We start from the raw sequence: 21,449 nt of genomic DNA, 5'->3' as shown, positions 1-21,449 counted from the left end.
ATTTTATTTGTTTACATTTTAACACATTGGCGACCGCTGGGATGCGTCTAATATAGTGGTTGAGGACCAGCTTTTGTAAACAGACCGGTGTCTTTTTGTACAGCTAAATCTATACATTATAACTATCTGTCCATTCTCATTGTCAATTGAGTTCATAAACCGTCCCTTCAAAATGGCTTAAAGAAAAAAAATGCATCAAATTTTTTGCCACCCCCTCTATGATGTGCTGACCGCAATGCGGTCCACCTTTAGCCACAGACTCACCCCCCCCCCCCCGACATACCACAAAGTGCTTCGGGCAGTCCTTTGTGCCGGTGGCAATCAGGCTCCACAACCAAGCAGGGCCCAGGACGGGCTAACTGCCGTGGACTGGAGTAGCTGATTTGTGGACTGTAACAAATTAATTTAATTAGTTAACAACAAGTTTTTTTTTAGTCTTATTTTAGCTCTTTTTATCCCTGTGTACTTGTCCATCTTGTTTTTAACACTTTTAACACATACTAATAAGTGTATGTTTATGTTATGTATGTTATGTATAAACTGTTTTTTTATTGCTGTTTTAAAATTGCTGTTATACTGTTTATGCTGTTGTAAAGGACATCTGAATCTCCCCTCGGGGATAAATAAAGGTTTTCAATTAAAATAACCATAACTCCAGAACTAAGCCACATAGAAAGATACTCTTCAGCTCAACCCCATGTATAAATCATCCATTATCAAAACTCATTCTTAGTTAATAAATAACAAAATGGACATTATGCAACAGCGTATTTATAAAAACATTTCAAATGAATTCTTTCACAATAACATTTCTCTCTCTCTGTCAGTGTCTACACAGACACCCGTTATGAAGTGATGCAAAGTACACATAGATTACTACAAAGTGTCCAGATAGATAGAAAGAGATGAAGAGGAGGGGAGGAGGTAACAGGAGCACAAGACAGGCAGGACTTACGACCTTCACCTACAGACCAGGCTCACAAGACTCCAGCTAGCAGCAGCTACTGGGTAAATAAAAAAGGAAACAATACAGACTGAGGCCCCTCCAGCACCAGTCTCACAGTTAGTTGGTACAGACTGAGGCCCCTCCAGCACCAGTCTCTCAGTTAGTTACAGACTGAGGCCCCTCCAGCACCCGTCTCACAGTTAGTTGGCGTTGCTGTGCCTCAAGCAACAAGCCACCACTACCAAGCCAGCAACCATCAGAATCAGAAAGGTGTTTATTGCCAAGTTTATGTTTATTAAGATCCCCATTAGTCATCACCAACGTGTTGACTATTCTTCCTGGGGTCCGCACAGATATACACACAAATATGAAACATTCAGTATAAATCAGTCATATATCACATACATAATCAATAATAATAATAAAAAAAAAAATGTCATAGGTGAATCCATTTCACCATACCTTTTAAAACAAAACAAAGTACACAAGAAGTTTGGATAACATGGCTGCAGCTACACTCATGCATGACATATTGATTTCCTTCCGGATTATGGCTCCTTTTAGTTTATTTTTTAAACTGTCCTTGTTTTCCGTATGTATGATATGTAATGGGATCCTATTCCAATATGTTATGGCTCTATACATTGCAGTTGTCTCAGCTTGTCATGCCTCAGAAAGGCAATCTGACCCCTCTCCCGGGCTTCCCTCAATTTAGGGAGTAGCTCTTTCCTTTTCATTCTGACTGCGTCAGTGTAATCTTCATTAATGTAGATGTTCGTCCCTCTTAGATTTTTGGCTCTCTCCAAAACCTCTGATCTGTCCTTGAACCTCAAGAACTTCACCGCTATGGGTCTGGGTCTGGTGTTGTGAGCGGCTGGCTTCCCAGTCAGCTCGCTCAATCTCAATGCCTCGTTGAAGCTTGAGCTTGTCCACAAGAAACGTCCTTCACCTTAAGGCTTTTCCTCGGTTTGCGCCCAGGTCTCCCCAGGCTCCTCACCGGATCATGCCGTCAAGAACCAAGTTGCTCCTTCTCGATTGTCCTTCTGCATATTCCATTTTGTCAATGACGGCTGATAGGCCGTCACTATTTTTCAAGATGTCGGCTTGCATAGACTTACAATATACAGACTGTTTCACATTTTGAGTTTTCATATCATCTACATCCTTTTGAGTACATTTAATACTAGACCTGATTTCCTGAACCTCCCTTGTAATGGCATCCACTCAACTTTCACAGAGTGGATGATTATGATTAGCCCCATAGGCATAATAGTTGGGAGATAGTGAGAAAAGCGGACTCTAGAGTGAGCAGTGGATTTACTACTGTACTGTGCTACTGTATTGTGCTTGAGGCAGAAGATGCTTGAGGCGTGCGTTAGGGTTGGAGCACTTGTTGTGATGTGTTGCTGTCGGGAAAGTGAACTCCCAAGTAACAGCCCACTGAAGAGCAGTGAAGTTAATTGCAAGTGTGTTAAAGCCAAAGTAAAAAAAATTGAAACCAGAGTAACGAGATAGATTAGCGGAGAGCCTGCATGAAAAGGAGGTGCGTAATGAGCACATATGCGTCGCGGAGACCGCGGGACACTTGAATCTCTACATTATGATTTATGAATGCCTATTATTGTTTACGCTGTGAAGCACTGTTGTGATGTTGCTCTGCTCCTTATCGCTATCGGTGGATCCCTAGAAGAATGCAGCGTGTTGGAATAACAGCGCTTCTTCTCAGGCAAGTCTCTGTTCTAAAAGAGTGAGTGATGAGGAATGAGGGCCATCTCATCTGTGTGGGGTAGTTAGGGTCTCTGTTCTAAAAGATTGAGTGATGAGGAATGAGGGCATCTCATCTGTGTGGGGTAGTTAGGGTCTCTGTTCTAAAAGAGTAAGTGATGAGGAATGAGGGCATCTCATCTGGGTGGGGTAGTTAGGGTTAGGGTACACTGTGTAGGAGGTCATAGTGCAGGGACTCTGGGGACCATGAGGTCATGTGTGTTATTCAGACTATGTCATGGGAGGAGAAGCTATGGGTGTAGCCTCTCTCTCTCCACTGTGTTTATCAGGACTCCTTCATTCATCAGAGCAGTTGTTTTTACGCTGTATTATTAATCTACTATGCTTCATAGTCCCCCACTATCCATGACTCTTGTGAGTTCTGATCAGATCGGAGTCGGGCTACTCCCGTCTTGATTTTGTTTTCTTTTTAAGTTGATAATTTGATAAATGATATTTTCAGCCTACAGCATACTATAATATGTGTGTTTGTGTGTGTGTGTATGTGCTCGTGTCAGTCACAGTCAGTGGAAGGGTCTGTGGGTGACCAGAGGTCTAATGTTGACTAAGAGACCGCTATTGTGCTCTTGTTGTAATCACTCATTACCTTTTTTAATGTGTGATTAATGTTTTTATTACGTTTTAAATGCAGCTAAACAAAATTAGTTTTTCTCATCTTCTGTCTAGGTAGCCTCTGGTTCTGAAGCTGGGATCCTGAGGAGCAGTAGACGTTCTGTTCTGCGTGTTGCTGTAGTAGTACGTAGCGAGCTAGCTGTAGCAGGGACCATGGCACTGTCCTACAAGAAGGACCTGGACAAGTACAAGAGAATCGACGAGGATGAGATCCTTAACCAGGTGTCTGCCGAGGAGCTCAAACAGCTGGAGACGGCCCTGGAGGAGATGGACCCTGAGGTAAAGGCTCGGTACAGCTGCCTGGCACGGGTCTTTTTGGGTCTTGTGATATGATTTAAACTTTTCAACTCATGACCGCAGAACTATAAATCGATCCACCGGTAGCTTGCTAAATCCAACAGCTTGTCCGAGCAGAAAGACTTGCACAATATGAAGGCTTTGTAACCCTAAGGTTTATAGGCAGCTATCAGTGTTTCCCTAGATTTGTTTTCAGACAACCATCAGTGTCGCCACAGACTAGGGATGTCATGATTTGAGATTTTGATGGTACGATTATTGTCTGAGGAAATATCAGTCTCACAGTTTTCACAATTTATTTTTAAAATATTATTTAGAAGATATATATATATATATATATACTGTATATAGCCCATTATATAAATACAAATCTATCTTCCTTTTGAACAAAATAGATAGATCTCTGTTTCTGCATCAGGATTGTTGAAGATAATGTCAAAAAGAGTAGCCTATAACAGATTTACAGCACACCCCAATGTTTCCCCTATCATAGCCATTAGTGGGCGTCATTAGCCATGGTGAGCAGGAGGCAGAAGGAGTTAGAAAGAGGGTTGAAGGAGTTAGAAAGAGGGTTGAAGCTGAGCAAGAGGCAGAAGGAGTTAGAAAGAGGGTTGAAGGTGAGCGAGAGGCAGAAGGAGTTAGAAAGAGGGTTGAATGTAAGTAAGAGCCGGAAGGAGTTAGAAAGAGGGTTGAAGGTGAGCAGGAGGCAGAAGGAGTTAGAAAGAGGGTTGAAGGAAGCAGAAGGAGTTAGAAAGAGGGTTGAAGGAGTTAGAAAGAGGTTTGAAGCTGAGCGAGAGGCAGGAGTTAGAAAGAGGGTTGAAGCTGAGCGAGAGGCAGGATGAGTTAGAAAGAGGGTTGAAGGTGAGCGAGAGGCAGAAGGAGTTAGAAAGAGGGTTGAAGGTGAGCGAGAGGCAGAAGGAGTTAGAAAGAGGGTTGAAGGTGGAAGTTATTTGGTGGTCATGTGGAGAGATAAAAGGCAGACTAATAAGACGGCAGGTATCATACTTGAGGAAAAACGGACAACATATTGTTCTTATCAGCATTTAACATCAAAGACGCCGCAGCCGGTCCTCCAACGCCCCTGGCTCAGAGAACAGCTCTGTTCCAGGGAGATGGGGGGGGGGGGGGGGGTAGAGTTTGGCTCCCGTCAACAGGCTGCCAAGTGTTTGTGTGTTTATTTGTGAGCAGAGCAGTGGAGTAGAATGAAATCTCTCCTGGGCTCTTGGAGGTTTATTTATTTTCCGTTTAAACAGAGGGGTGACCTGACCAACAGGGTAACCACACAAACCCTGAAGGAAAATGCTCAAACAGTGGTTGGAACACATTGTTCTTTTCTTTTGTCTCTCTCCACACAATACCAAGCGCAAAACATATATATCTTCAGTGATCCCACATTCCAAATGGCTTACTAATGGTTTTCGTAGCATAGTAAACGGGGAGGATGTTTGGGAGTGTTTTGGTTCCCCATCACTAACAAATGCTACTGTTTTTGATATCTCAAAACACACCGGTTGTGAATGAATGAATGAAAAGTTTATGAATGAATGAATGAATGAAAAGTTTATTTTTGAACATGTACGTCTCCATATTCCTCCAAACAAATCACGGTATCTTGCTCCGTCAAACCAAACAATCATAACAACAAATTAAACAAACATTAAAAAAAACATTAAAAATAAAATAAAATAAAATAAAAAGGAATTACAAACAAAAGGTCAAGAGCAATGTGTTTGGTTAGCAGACATGTCCAAAAAAGGAGTAGAGGGAAGCTAAGCTTATTGATCCCTACCCCCTTACATTTATATTTGTTCTTCCATTAATTTGACTAGATATAACATAATTTAGTATATTACAATATAGAATATACTTTTACTTATATAAAAAAGAACTTGATTCACTTGACAGCAGTGAATATAGTACAGCACTACATAACACAATATAACATAACTTTGTTTATCCTCATTACTCATTTCTGTATTTCTCTAATGTGTATTCTTTTTAGCTGCTTTTTAAATTGTGCCATATGTTTCTGCATGGACTTAAAGCACTCCCATTTTCTGACAAATTTAGTAAACGCCTAAAGTATCCATTTAACACAGTTATACAGTTAGTATATACTCTGAATATACATCTCTTGACCAACTAACTGTCCTGCTGTTTAACTGTCTCCTCCAGAATGCATTCCTCCCAGCAGGCATGCGTCAGAAGGACCAGACTGTAAAGAAAGACACAGGGACCTACGACAGGGAACGACTCCTCAGCTACCTGGAGAAGGAAGCTCTGGAACACGAGGACAGAGAGGATGTAGTGCCCTTCACTGGGGAGAGGAGAGGTGCGTGTGTGTATGTGTGTTAGGAAGATTGAGACATTACACTATATTCAGTCCCTTTTGAGATTGCAAAATGAAAACCTCTTGCATCCGTTGCTTTGAACAAGGTCTCTGACTGAACGCTTGCAATAAAAAAAGCGATTGTTGCATAGCGTAGATCTGAGTGTGGATGCTTTCTTCATTCAGTCAGCAACTAATGGCCTAATAAAAGCTCTTGCCAACAAGTAGGTTGCATTTAAATGACTTGCATTTATAGCCGTGCACTTTTTTGTATTCTTTTTTAAACAAACACATAAACAAACATGACAACACAAGATAAGATATACAAGCATTAATTAACAGTGCACATCCAATGAACTCACCATTTAGTTAAATGTCTTATACAGGATATACCCCTAATACCTGCTATCTAATACCCTACACACATATGCTCTAGCTCGTACCCCCCCTTCCGGACCCCCCATTGGATAATCCATCCATTATCACTCGCTCCTAACCAGACACTACCATTATATGCTAGCTTTTATTCTCTCCACCACTTCTAACCACATTGTCATTTTGGATTCATTGAGACCCAAAATTCTTGCTGTAGATATTTCTTGATAAATCACATCGAGATATGTAAGAATCCAGACCTTCCGGCACATTTTCTCCGGTTGAAACCATCGTGATGCTATCAGCTTTTTAGCCACTGTGATACCAGATAAAACCAATCTCTTTAGCTGTGGAGGTACTGCACACTCAAAAACATCATTCAGCAGTAATACAGAGGGGTGTACAGTAGGGCTGCAACTAATGACTAATTTGGTAGTCGACTAATCTGCCGATTATTTTTTCGATTAGTCAGTCGACTAATCGAAAACCAATGTAAAAAAAAAAAAAAAAAAAAAGGATTTTTTTTTTTTTTTTTAAATACCTATCTTTGTGAAAGTGGCTTCTCAGCTCTGGTCCAGCTGAAGACAGAGCAGAGGAACAGATTGGACATTGAGCATGACCTCAGAGTTGCTTGTCTACCATCACCCCAGAGAGACTCTTGTCAGGACCAAACAACAACATCATAACATGATGATCCCATAGCAAATTAAAATAATGACTCATGAAACATTTGAATTTGGATCTTTAAGCCACTTTAAATGAAAATGTATTTGAAGAACAATACAGCAATCACTCATAACAAGATAAATAAATTAAATAATACAAATTAAAGTGGAAGTGTACTTTAAATAACTTTTGTTTGCTGTGTGTGAGAGGAGTCCGTGTGTGTGTGTATGTGTGTGTGTCTTACTCTGATCGCTGTGTGAGTGAGAGGAGTGTGTGTACTGTGTAATTTGTGTGTGTCTTACTCTGATCGCTGTGTGAGTGAGAGGTGTGTACTGTGTAATTTGTGTATGTGTGTGTGTCTTACTCTGATCGCTGTGTGTGAGTGAGAGGAGTGTGAATGTGTGTGTGTCTTACTCTGATCGCTGTGTGTGAGAGAGAGGAGTGTGAATGTGTGTGTGTCTTACTCTGATCGCTGTGTGTGAGTGAGAGGAGTGTGTATGTGTGTGTGTCTTACTCTGATCGCTGTGTGTGAGTGAGAGGAGTGTGTATGTGTGTGTCTTACTCTGATCGCTGTGTGTGAGTGAGAGGAGTGCGTGTGTAATGTATTGTGTGTCTAGTCTGATCATCATCTCCTGCAGGGGAACAATGTTTTCAATGTCCAAAATTTGCTATGGGATCATCATGTTATGATGTTGTCTGGAACCCTGAGAAGCCACTCTCACAAAGATAGGTAGTGCACAAAAAAAAAAAAAAAAAAAAAAAAATTAAATAATTTTTTTTTTTTTGTAATGACTAATCGACGCAACAATTTCTCGTCAACGATTTTTTATAATCGACGTCGTCGATTATGTCGACTAATCGTTGCAGCCCTAGTGTACAGGTATATTCAGAGTTAAGAGATTTGATAATTGCTGGGTCACTTCTTTCCAGAATATCTTAACTGGTGGGCAGTCCCAGTACATGTGCATAAATGTCCCCTCGTCCCCATTTGTACATAAGGAGCTTTTATAGCCGTGCACTTTTATATATAAAAACCCTGCAAAGCAAGCATTGTTTAATTACAGAGAATCTGCTAAATCCTGGATGACCTGTGCAGTTGGTCAGGTACCATATTAAGTCAAATTTAACTTCATTAATCCCTGTAGGGAAATTATTCTCTACATCCTAACCACTTAGGAGTAGGGATGCCCCCGGACCCCGGTTTTAAACGGGAACCGGTACTATATTAGAAAATACCGGAGTATTTATAAGCTCCGACGTCCTCGGTACTGCTATCGATACTCTAGAGAAATTATTATTATTATTATTATTATTATTATTATTATTATTTAAAAGTTGCAAACGATCTATCCTCTCTCTGTCTCTGCACGAGAAGCGAGCCACAGCGAGTCATTATTACACACACTCCTCGCGAGTCGCTCGCTAGTAGTGCTACATACGGGTACTCCTTAATGAAAGTTCTCCGTGCTGAAGCGCACTGCACACAGACACGGACAGCTCTGAGTCTGCATGCACCGTGACTCGTGATGGCGGATAGAGCGAAGCGTTCTAAAGAAAGTATGGATATACAACGCACGTTGCCACAAGTGCAACAAAACATTTGCCAGTAAGGGTGGCAATACGAGCAATTTATCAAAACATCTGTTGGCAAAACATGATATTAGTGTGCAGAAATGCGCGTATTCGACTGCCTTGCGCGCAGTGTTCCATCTGCATCCACGTCCACTGCCGCCGGTAAGCCAAGATACGGAGTTTCCTAGGCTAATAACGAATTATTACAAATAGGCTAATAAACAAAATAATTGTTTAGCTACAAATACTACAATCTAAACTTTTTATAGATCGTCAAGCTGAGGCGTCAGCCACCAATGTGTCCCAGGCCAGTGAGCCCAGGGCCACCACACATCCTTCCCTCTACCTCCCTCCACCAACCAAAGTCCTTTCACCCTAGCAGCTAGAGGAAGGATGACAGAGGATAGGGTGAACGAGTGTCACAGTTCTGTTAGCCTTTTGCATTTGTTGTTTATTATAAAAAGTCTATAATTCAGAGTCAGACACATTTAAAACATTGTTGCTGCTGTTGCTGAAGAAATTATATTCATTTATTATATTTATTTATAAAGTTATATAAAAGAACATTGCTGCTGCTGTTGCTGAAGAAATTATATTTATTTATAATACTTATTTATAAAGTTGTATTTATAAATAATAAAGCAATGTTGATTCTGTTCTTAATTAATTGTCTTTTTTTCTTGCAAAAAAATAACCAAAAAGAACCGATAAGAGTATCGATAAAGTACCGAACCGTTAAGCAGTATCGATAAGAGTAGTAGTATCGATAAAATCCTAACGATACCCATCCCTACTTAGGAGTATTGACAGCCACATACAGACACCCGTGGGACCAACTTTAATTGACCTATCTCAAGCCCCGTCCTCTTTTCTTGATCCTCCAATCGCAACTGTTGCTTCCAGTTGTCTGGGGGCGAGGGAAGCAACAGTTGTGATCGGAGGATCAAGAAAAGAGGGCAGGTCAGGGTCAGTTGTAATGTCTCTACCATGGTCAAGGTCATTGGCAAGAGAGCTTAGCATACATGTCTTATAATATGCCACGCACAGCTTGGCTGACGAGGGTTCAGTCCAGCCTGCTGTGTGTTGATAATTATATAGTCAAACCCACTCATTACCATAATTAATGTTTATAGTGAAGCTCTATCTCCGGTTTGTGTGTTTGTTTCAACGGTGTCTGTTTGTTGTATGAATGTCTCGGGATGGAAACTAACATGTGTGTGTGAGTCAGCTGTAATTACTGCATTGTTGTCTTTACAGGTATTACTAATGCTGCTCTTATGCAACACAGCAGCGGGGGGGGGGGGGGTGCTGGGATGGAGTGAGGAAAAGGGTTAACGGGAGGAAAAGGGGGAGGGGGTGCTGGGATGGAGTGAGGAAAAGGGGTAACGGGAGGAAGGGTTGAGCTGGAATTCCTTCTAAACATCCAGGTGTTGGGTTCTCTTTGTGTCATTTTACTGTTTACTACTAATGTCAGTGTAGAGCTGAGCTTAGCGCTAGATCTCTTTATCCATGTGTGTATATCTTCTTCTCATCTACTCTACAGATGTGGCCTATTCACCTTATTTGGTCCTGCCCACTTTCAATGTTGTAGTCAGCGTTTCCGTTAGCCGGTAATTACCGGTATTTGACCGGCAAAATATGTTGAAGTCCGAATATTTAAATATCTCCGGTCATAATGTCTGGTGAAAATAATTTCTCTAAGCACAATTTTATTATTTGAATTGTATTAAAATAGGCTCAAATTAAATAGCCTATGCGATGAACGAAACAATCATTACATGTTGCTTCACGCTGATAAAGCGCGGATGGCGCCGCTCGGATGTGAATCTTTTTTTCTTTCTTTTTTTGAGCCTGTCTGGCCACCATAACGACAAACAGGTATACGAGCGAGAGAGAGAGATGGCCAAACAAGCTAAGCTTAACAAATATTTCATGAAACCAAGCACAAGCAGGTCTAATAATAATGACAACGAAGATGAGTCTTCTGAACTTGAAGTCACAGAGACCGCTGATGCCGTGGTGAAAGAAAACAGAAACAGAAATGTCGAGCGTTCAGGCCCGAGTGGAAAGTTTAATTCTCCTGGCTGAGGTGCGACATTATATCCACATTTTCCAGTTCACTGATCCAGCCAGGGTTACCAGTGACACAGTTCATTCTGGAACCTCAGATCCCCGCTGATCATGGAGTTCTACAGTATCGCGTTGGATCCATACACGTATCGATTTTTTCGAATGGTGATCAGGAATTGGAATATACCAGTTGGATACCATCTGATGTCAGGTAAGGACTCTATGTTATCAGTGTTAGGATAATCAGAGTAAGTTTGATGAAGTTATAAGCTGTTTTGTGAAATGTCTTCTTTCGGTTTCAATGTAAAAGTCCGAGAGGAAATCAACGGGGCGATTATCCGCGCGCGGCCGTAATGTGCTTGCGTGCACGTATAATATTGATCATCTAGCGTTTATTTGAAAACGATTCATAAAAAGGCCGACGAATATCAACGTTGTGGAATATTCCACTAAAAGACGATTTTCATAGAATGCTCCAGAATGAGCTGTTTTTTTATCTGAAAACGGGGGCTTTTCTAAATGCTCTGAAACGGAAACAACGCGATAAACAGCCTTGACAGCACTGACTCGAAAATAGTCTTTGATAATGCGATGGGCAGATTAGACACATAGCCATAATTTAAAACATAGATTAGGCGATATTAACGTTAACATTGGCGCCGATGGTGGCATTCAGCGGGTAAAAAGGAAAACCAGGCTGACCGGAATTTCTCGAATATGTCCGGGGATAGAAATCTTGCAGGACACCCAGACCGGCACGAATATGTTCTAACGGAAACGCTGGTTGTAGTTATGTGTCCAGTCGCAGAACATTGTGGAAAAGATGCGAGTGTGTGGCTGTGGTATTCCTAACCCACGGACATCTGGGTGAATTCTCCTCAAATGTGGCCCCTCTTTCCTGTGGTGTTCCCCAAGGTTCCATCCTGGGTCCCTTGTTATTTTCTTTATACATGCTGCCCTTAGGTTCTATTCTACGCAAACATAATGTCTCCTTTCACTACTACGCGGACGATGTCCAAATTTACCTTCCTCTAAAAGTACCTCTGCTGGCCGCTCTTGCCGACATTAAAGGATAACTCCACTATTTTGGGAAATTAGCTTATTTAACATCTTCCCTGGAGTTAGACAAGAAGATGCATACCTTTTTTGTCTCTGTGCGTGCATTTTAGCTTTGGGAATAGATGCTCCGTTAGCATAGCTTAGCTTCATCACTGGAAGTGAGGCAGGACAGTAGCCTTACAGTGCCTTACAGTGTATTGCAAGGTCTGACATTGACCAAACTTGATATGCATGACCTTGGTGGGCTCTAGGTCAACTCCTGAAAAGGGGGTCAATGTCAGACCTTGCAATCAAAAGTTAGGGGCGCACTGAAATTATGGCAAGGGTTATTAGCCCCCTAACTTTTGATTGCAAAGTCTGACATTGACCCCCTTTTCAGGAGTTGACCTAGAGCCCACCAAGGTCATGCATATCAAGTTTGGTCAATGTCAGACCTTGCAATACACTGTAAGGCACTGTAAGGCTACTGTCCTGCCTCACTTCCAGTGATGAAGCTAAGCTATGCTAACGGAGCATCTATTCCCAAAGCTAAAATGCACGCACAGAGACAAAAAAGGTATGCATCTTCTTGTCTAACTCCAGGGAAGATGTTAAATAAGCTAATTTCCCAAAATAGTGGAGTTATCCTTTAAGATTTGGATGGATCTAAACTTCCTAAATCTTAATGACGGCAAGACGGAGGTAATTGTGTTTGGGCATCTGGACCACTTGGGAAACTCGGCTGGTGTTTTAGGGCCCCTCAATGCCAAAAAACTAAATTCTATAAAAAGCCTTTGTCACTTTTGACAGTGATCTGAAATTTAATAAACAGATTGGGTCTGTGGTTAAAGGCTCCTTTTTTCAACTTAGGCTTCTGGCAAAGATAAAGCCCTACTTATCTCCCAAAGACCTGGAGAGGGTCATCCATGCGTTGATATCGTCAAGGCTGGACTACTGTAATGCTCTATATGTGGGTCTCGACCAGCTCTCCCTATGACGCCCCTACTTGACTGGCACTAAGAGGCGTGAGCACATCAGACCAGTGCTAGCTTCCCTGCACTGGCTCCCTGTTCGTTTCAGGCTTGATTTTAAAATTGCGATGTTTGTAAGCCTTAAATGGTCTGGCCCCTCAGTACCTAGCTGAACTTCTCCATTATTGCTCCCCAGTTAGAGCACTGAGGTCATCAAACAAATTACTTTTAGATGTCCCAAGGTCTAGGCAAAAAACAAAAGGTGACCGAGCATTTGCAGTGGCTGCCCCTAAATTGTGGAACAGTCTTCCACTACAAATTAGATCTGCTCAGACCCTAGAACATTTTAAGGCTCAGCTAAAGACTCACCTATTCTCTTTGGCGTTTTGAGGCTTAGTAAGCCATATATCCCTGGTCGTGTTGTGATTGTTTTTAATGTATTGCAGCTTCTGATTTTGTGTACATACTGTATTTGTAATTTTTTGTATTTCTCAGTTTTTATATTGTATTTCTCTGTTATATTGTGAAGCACTTTGGTACAACTTCGGTTGGTTTTAAATGTGCTATATAAATAAAATTGACCTTGACCTTGACATAATACATCTCTATGGACACAGCTGCTTATCAGCTCATGCTCCTTGTAACAAAGATAACAGTGAAGAAAAAGTCAAACTGGCTTGTCATTTTTCCATTGATAATTGATGGACCTTGAAGGCTAATAAATCCCTTTCTAGATACCGTGTCACACACACATGGGAAGTAGAGTTATAAATGTGCCATGCTAGTAGCGTCCTTGTTGCCTAGACACATAAAGTGGATAGTGGGTGTTGCAGGTGAGGTTTGTCCTTGGAAGAGAGACTGTGATACTGCTGGTAGCTTGAGACGTGCCAGTGGCTCTCTGAGACTGTTTGGAAGAGAGACTGTGTGATACTGCTGGTAGCTTGTAGGGATGAGTTAGAATATTAAAATGTTGAAATAGTCGATGCCAGTCTCCACATTCGATTTTCATGTCTGAGTCGAATTTTTTTATTATTATATATCATTTAAAAAAATATTAATAGTTTTTTATATAAAATACTTTTTTTTTCATTGAAGCAAACTATTCTTATTTAATTCCGTTTTATATTTAGAGGCAGCCTAATGGCCTAATTGATCTAAAAGATGCACATGCTACTGTTTCTGTTTGTTTATTAAAACCGATTGATAGGCCAATGCAATGCTGTTATTATAGGCTACGATGGTGAATGGGTGTCATTTTGATTTATTGTCGGTCAGCTGAGCCGAAAGATTATCTGAACTTCAGATTCTGAAGTGCCTATTTATGTGCTGTTGTAGTAACTAGAGATGTTCCGATACCATTTTTCCCTTTCCGATCCGATTCCGATACCTAAGCTTTGGGTATCGGCCGATACCGATATTTATCCGATACCAGCGCATAAAAAAAAATAAAAAAATATATATATAAATTATACTTCTTTTTTTTTTTTTATATATAGATACTGATATACTGTTTTTTTAGTAATAACTAGAACGTATGGTATTTATTCAACAACAGGTGATTGTATAGATTTGTATTAGTATCATTAATCAATGAGTATGGGCTGCAGCACTGCAGATATACCCTACTCCAATGATCCACACGGACATTAAATGGTGTTGCACTCGCTACTCAGTGGCTCTGCAGATATACCCTATTCAGTCTGTAAGCTAGTGGCAGATAGAACGTTCATGTTGTGATTTTTGATGCAAAATAAATATTCAACATTCTCTTTTGAAACTCCGCCTCAGACTCTTATCCTTTGGCACTTGCTGTACTTTGCTTGCAGGTCTGCAGCCATTATTGCTGGATTATGTGAATAGCACCAACTTTAGACACGGTAACGTTATCAAGCTAAGCTAACTGACCTAGCTCGCCTTCCCGCATTGCCATTAAGATAACGTTAGTAATAGTCAGCTAACGCTAGTCCGTAGCTACTTAACTTAAATACAATTCACCGTGGGTGCATTATTGTTGATAGACGGTCACGGACAGTGTTAGGTCCTGGAGAAAGGACAGGCGATAATCTGATTTGATGTAACGTTAAAAGCGGATGTTGTTCCAACTAGCTATCTTTCCAGCTAATGCTATCATAACACCAGCCAAACGCATCCCAAAATGGGGGACCCTGATGTAAATAAGACGAAAGTCTTTCTCTGGTCTGCATCCCCTAAACAATTGTGTGTATTGAGCTGTACTGTATTGTACCCATTCTGCAATCTGTTAATAAAGTTTTCAATCAATCAATCCCGATTCCCGTCCGAGCTCCCCGTCACACCGCACTGTCGGGGACAATGGAATTTAAGAAAGTGTATCTGCTGTTAAAATGACACAGCATCACACTTTAAAACATGTTCATTTTATAATCCTCACTCTCCGCAGGACTCGGCAGGAGATAAATTACATCATGGGATCGGAGGCTAGAATTTACGTGTACTCGCCGATACCGATACTAGCATTTTAGGCAGTATCGGCGGCATTTCCGATACCGGTATCGGTATCGGAACAACTCTAGTAGTAACTCTGTTACCTGAGAGACCAGATCCTCCTCTGTTGTAGTAACTCTGTTACCTGAGATACCAGATCCTCCTCTGTTGTAGTAACTATGTTACCTGAGAGACAAGATCCTCCTCTGTTGTAGTAACTATGTTACCTGAGAGACAAGATCCTCCTCTGTTGTAGTAACTATGTTACCTGAGAGACAAGATCCTCCTCTGTTGTAGTAACTATGTTACCTGAGAGACCAGATCCTCCTCTGGGTTTTCTCCTTTGCAGTCCATCTGCAATCTCTTTGGTGGGATACTGAAAGCTCTTTCTAGCGTCACACTTCTCCTTGTATTAAAATGTTGGCTGGTAGCCTGGGGCTGGCCTGATGGTGGTGGCTGGTAGCCTGGGGCTGGCCTGGTGGTGGTGGTGGTGGTGGCTGGTAGCTGGTAGCCTGGGGCTGGCTTGATTTTGGTGGCTGGTAGCTGGTAGCCTGGGTCTGGCCTGGTGGTCGTGGCTGGTAGCCTGGGGCTGGCCTGATGGTGGTGGCTGGTAGCCTGGGGCTGGCCTGGTGGTGGTGGTGGTGGTGGCTGGTAGCTGGTAGCCTGGGGCTGGCTTGATTTTGGTGGCTGGTAGCTGGTAGCCTGGGTCTGGCCTGGTGGTCGTGGCTGGTAGCCTGGGGCTGGCCTGGTGGTGGTGGCTGGTAGCTGGTGGCCTGGTGGTGATAATAATAATGCATTTTATTTAACACTTTCAGTGCCACCAGGTGGCGCCAGAGTTAGCGCTTGAATGCCACCATCCACTTTAATGTTATCGTTAATATCGCCTAATCTATGTTTTAAATTATGGCTATGTGTCTAATCTGCCCGTCGTTTATCAAAGAATCATTTTCCAGTCAGTGCTGTCAAGGCAGATTGGTTTTTTATCGCTTCATTTCCGTTTGAGAGCATTTTGAAAAGCACCCGTTTTGAGGTAAAAAACAGTCCATTCTGGGCCATTCTGTGATAATCGTCTTTTACTGGAATATTCCAGAACGTTGATATTTGTCGGCCTATTTATGAATCGTTTTCAAATAAACGCTAGATGATCAATATTATACGTACACGCACTCCCATTTGAGCCGCGCACGGATAATCGCCGTGTTCATTTCATCTTGGATTTTTACAGTGAAACCGATAGACATTACACAAAACAGCTTATATCTTCATCAAAATTAGTCTGATTATCCTAACACTGATAACATAGATTCCTTACCTGACATCAGATGGTATCCAACTGGTATATTCCAATTCCTGATCACCATTCAAAAAAATCGATAAGTGTATAGATCCAACGTGTGTACAGTAGAACACATGATTCCGCGGGGCTCAGAGGCTCCAGAATGAACTCTGATAACCCCGGCTGCATCAGTGGACTGGAAAATGTGGAGTACAGGATTTTTTCCCCCATCCATTTTCATTGAGTCCATTCCAAAATCCCTTATGTCATCTGGGAGACGATAGGGGGCGCTTTTTTCCACATCTGATCGCCGGCGGCTCTCGGGTAGACTAGGGTAGGCTCGCGTGATGCAATATGATTTCAGATCTAAAAAAGAAAAATAAAAAATCCGAGAAATCTCATGAGTGGCTTTCAACGAGATATTAATAATTCCGAGAGAACTCGTGAGTGGCATAGAAAGTGTTAAAGGCGCCTTTCAAAGCACTAGGGGTGGGAATCACCAGAGCCCTCACGATATGATATTATCACAATACTTAAGTCACGATACGATAGTATTGCCATTCAAAATATATTGCGATATGCTGAGTATTGCAATATTAATATTGCGATTTATTACCTTTTTTCAACTGCAAAGTAAAACTTTGTCAACATGTTTTATCTAATAAAATAAAGTATTGCAGCAAATGGGATTTTCTCAAGCAGACAGATGTCAACACTGTAATCTGTGTTGCATGTACCTGACAAACTGAACTGTTTGTATTAGTCATACTCCAACTGAACTGAATATGTGCATGTGTGTGTGGACTACTGTACTATTACAGGTATTGAAATTAACAATGCAACTTCCTTATAATTTTATTTTATTTGCATATTAAAATATCGATACTTGGCGTCCTTGTATCGATACAGTATCGCCACACAAAGTATCGCGATACTATACTGTATCGATATTTTCCCCCACCACTACAAGGCACCCAAGGTCGCCGTACAGGGTTAAAAACAAATACAATTACACACAGTAAAAACACAATATTTTTTTTGAGAGGCTGGTTAAGGATTACATTTGTGCCTCCCTCCTTAGTGATATGGACCCTTTGCAATTTGCATACAGGTCAAACAGGTCCACTGACGATGCTGTCTCTCAGGTACTACACAACACCCTCTCTCACCTAGACAGCCAGAAGGGGAGCTATGTGAGACTGTTGTTCATTGACTATAGCTCAGCGTTCAACACCATAGTCCCCACCAGACTGGTGGACAAGCTGATTGAGCTGGGTCTGAGCTCCGCTCTGAGCGCCTGGATACTGGACTTTCTGAGTGAAAGGTCCCAGGCGGTCAGGGTGGGGGGTCAGACCTCCAACACCATCACCCTGAGTATTGGCTCCCCCTCAGGGCTGTGTTCTGAGCCCCCTGCTGTATTCACTCTACACACATGATTGTGTGGCCAGGTTCAGCTCCAACTCCATAGTGAAGTTTGCGGACGACACAGTGGTGGTGGGGCTGATCCCTGACAACGACGAGAAGGCCTACCGGGAGGAGGTTGAGGTACTGGAACGCTGCTATCAGGACAACAGCCTGTTCCTGAACATTGGTAAAACCAAGGAGCTGATCGTGGATTTTAGGAGAACACCGCAGGCGACACACACACCACTGAGGATAAACGGGGCTACCGTGGACAGGGTGAGCAGCTTTAAGTACCTGGGGGTCCACATCTCAGAGGACCTGACATGGACAACACACATAGACTCAGTCATAAAGAAGGCGAAGCAGCGCCTCTATCATCTCAGACAGTTAAGGAAGTTCAGAGTATCGGGGAAGATACTCCAGTCCTTCTACTCCGGAGCTGTAGAGAGCATCTTGACTGGAAACATCACTGCCTGGTATGGAAACAGCAAGGCACAGGACAAGAAGGCCCTACAGAGAGTGGTGCACTCAGCTGAACGTACTACGGGTATTGCACTACCACCCCTGCAGGTCTTATATAACAAGAGGTGCAAATCCAGAGCCTGCAGGATAATGAAAGACCCTCACCACCCCAACAACAGCCTGTTCAAGCTGCTGCGGTCAGGCAAACACCTGCGCACACCAGTAACTAGGACAGAGAGACTTCGGCTCAGCTTCTTCCCCCAGGCCATCAGAGTCTTGAACACTGAACTCTCCACACACAAGCACACATGAGCACACACACAACACACATACTGTATACGCTCACACACTAACAGTCACTTTAGCACGAACACACACACACACACACATGCTGCACACGCTCACACTCAACGGTCACTTTACACAACGACCCATGTACATGTCAAAATACTTCCCAAAGGTCAGTGAATACCACGAGCACAACACCAAAGGGAGCTCCACAAATCATGTTAAACCCAGATTCGGCTCAAACAAGGGACTAAACACGTTTCGCAATTATGCCACATCAATGTGGAACGCCCTACCCAAAGCTGTAAAGGAATGTGAATCACTACCCACTTTCAAAAAACACCTACGGGAGACTGCAATTCTAAACTGGCCCCTGTAAATGTCCTAACACAACCCCCCCCCCCCCCCCAATGTACAGTAAATTACCAAGTATGGTCTTGTCAATATTCCAATGTACAGTTTTGCTTGTTCAGTTGTACAGTGTCCCCCACCCACTCCTCCTACCCAACCTCCTCCAATGTACAGTTTCTATGTCAAATGTATATACTCTCTTTTCACAAACGGTACTGTATTTGCAAATCTGGTATGTCATAAATGTATAGATGTAGCAGTACTGTCTATCTGTATGTCATATATGTTATGATGAATTGAAAATGGGGGACCCTGATGTAAACAAGACGAAAGTATTTCTCTGGTCTGCATCCCCTTAACAATTGTATGTATTGAGCTGTACTGTATTGTACCCATTCTGCAATCTGTTAATAAAATGTTCAATCAATCAACTTAAAAAAAAAAGAACTGGAGTGGTTCTTGTATAGTATCTAGATGGATATAGCAAGATAGCATAAGGATATATAGTATAACTGTAGATTGTATAGTAGTGTACATAAGACCCAGTGCCTCATCCGTAGCTAACATTGTATTGCACTATCGCAGGACCATAGCATGCCTTTTACCATGCTCTTTGTAAACTTTATGTACACTGAAACTGGCGCTGCTGAGATGGCTGCCTTTCTGATCGCTCCGACGAGACTGTGCTTTATTTTGTTAATTTTTATAGTATTAGGAGTTTTATTTGCACCAACTGTTGGTGCATTATATGTGTATGACCGTCAGTCAATCATTGACATTGGATTAAGAAAAACTTACCGTTTGGATTGCTCTCTGGATCGGATCGCTGAACAGCAGAAATGGCCCACCGAGATCCTTTGTTATGCCGGCCACGGACAAAAGCCGCCACGAAGACGAGGAAAGAGAGCCGGGGTCCGGAACAGACTGAGGTCCAAACGACACAGAACCACATTGCCCAGCATATTGTTGGCCAATGTGCAATCGATAGGAAACAAATTGGACGACATCAGAGCAAGGATCCAATTCCAGAGGGACATTCGGGATTGTAACGTCCTCTGTTTCACAGAAACTTGGCTGAGTCCAGATGTCCCGAATCATGCAATAGAACCGGCAGACCACTTCTTCGTTCTACGGAAAGACCGGACGGCATTAGAGTCACTAAAGAAGAAAGGAGGCGGCATCGCCTTCATGATAAACAAGGAGTGGTGCGATTTAGGCAACACAAAGGAAATGTCTAATCACTGCTCCCCAGACCTGGAGTTTATCACGATAAAATGTCGACCCTTCTTCCTCCCAAGAGAGTTAACGTCCATCATCCTCATCGGAGTGTACATTCCACCACACGCGAACACTGAGGTCGCACTTTCAAAACTTCACGACGAGGTAAACAAACTCCAGGCAGCTAACGTTGACGCGGCCATTTTGGTTTTGGGGGATTTCAACAGCGCGCGTCTTAAAAAGGTGCTGCCGAATTTCTATCAGCATGTGACCTGTCCCACCAGAGGCGAGAACATATTAGACCATGTATACTCGCAATTTAAGAATGGGTACAAGTCACAGGCTCTTAGTCCATTCGGTAAAAGCGATCACGCCGCAATTTTTCTTTTGCCTAAGTACAAACAGTGTCTCAAGCGAACGCCGGTGGTCTCGCGAGAGGTTAAGCGTTGGACCGTGACGTCAGTAGAGTCACTCCAAGCAGTGCTGGGAAGCACATAATGGAGTGTACTCCGTGATAACACAGCCAATATTAACGAATACACCGAAACGGTGATTGACTATGTCTGTACTCAGGTAGAAGTAATAATCCCCACCACCAAAATTAATATCTACCCAAATCAAAAGCCCTGGGTAGACAAATCCGTCCGTGAGGCTCTGAAAGTGCGCACATCAGCATACAACACCGGGCTGGTGACAGGCAACATGGAAGAACACAAGATGGCAAGATACAACGTCAGGAGAGCAGTAATAGAGGCAAAACGGCGTTACAGGGATAAAGTTGAACTTCAGTTTGAACAGGCTGACTCTAGAGGCATGTGGCAGGGCCTCAGAACAATGACAGACTACAAAGGAACCCCCCTCAAACTGAACAGTGACATCTCCTTAGCAAATGATCTCAACTCCTTCTATGCGAGGTTTGAGGCTGTGAATAACAACACCAGCCTACAAACCACGGCAATGGGGGGGGGGGGTCTGCTGATGGAGACTCAGTGTTCAGGGTAACAGAGCATGAGGTGAGACGGATCTTTAAAAAAGTGGATATCAGGAAGGCAACAGGACCGGACGGCATCCCCGGCCGCGTCCTAAAAGTCTGTGCCGACCAACTGGCCCCGGTTTTCACTGACATCTTCAACCTGTCCTTGGAACAGGCCGTCATCCCCACCTGTCTGAAGAAGTCCACCATCATCCCTGTACCCAAAAAATCTACGCCCGCTTGCCTCAACGACTACCGCCCTGTAGCCCTCACCTCCATAGCCATGAAGTGCTTTGAGAAGCTAGTGAAGGGCTACATCTGTTCCTCCCTCCCCATCAACCTGGACCCTCTGC

At 42.7% G+C, this 21,449-nt stretch overlaps 1 protein-coding gene across 1 annotated transcript in view; it reads left to right on the top strand.

Annotated features, from left to right (window-relative positions):
• Positions 1-3,496: 3,496 nt before the first annotated feature.
• Positions 3,497-21,449, top strand: part of LOC311233356 (tropomodulin-3-like) — a gene marked incomplete at both ends in the record, with an annotated part of 79,325 nt that continues 61,372 nt past the window's right edge. The window contains 2 exons of the mRNA XM_084320331.1: positions 3,497-3,622; positions 5,816-5,972. Of these exons, the coding sequence (XP_084176457.1) occupies positions 3,497-3,622; positions 5,816-5,972 (283 nt within the window). The remainder of the gene's footprint in view (positions 3,623-5,815; positions 5,973-21,449) is intronic.

Source organism: Notolepis coatsorum, assembly GCF_963971535.1.
Source record: "Notolepis coatsorum genome assembly, chromosome: 8".
Lineage (NCBI taxonomy): Eukaryota > Metazoa > Chordata > Actinopteri > Aulopiformes > Paralepididae > Notolepis > Notolepis coatsorum.
This window is presented reverse-complemented; position numbering and strand designations above follow the sequence as displayed.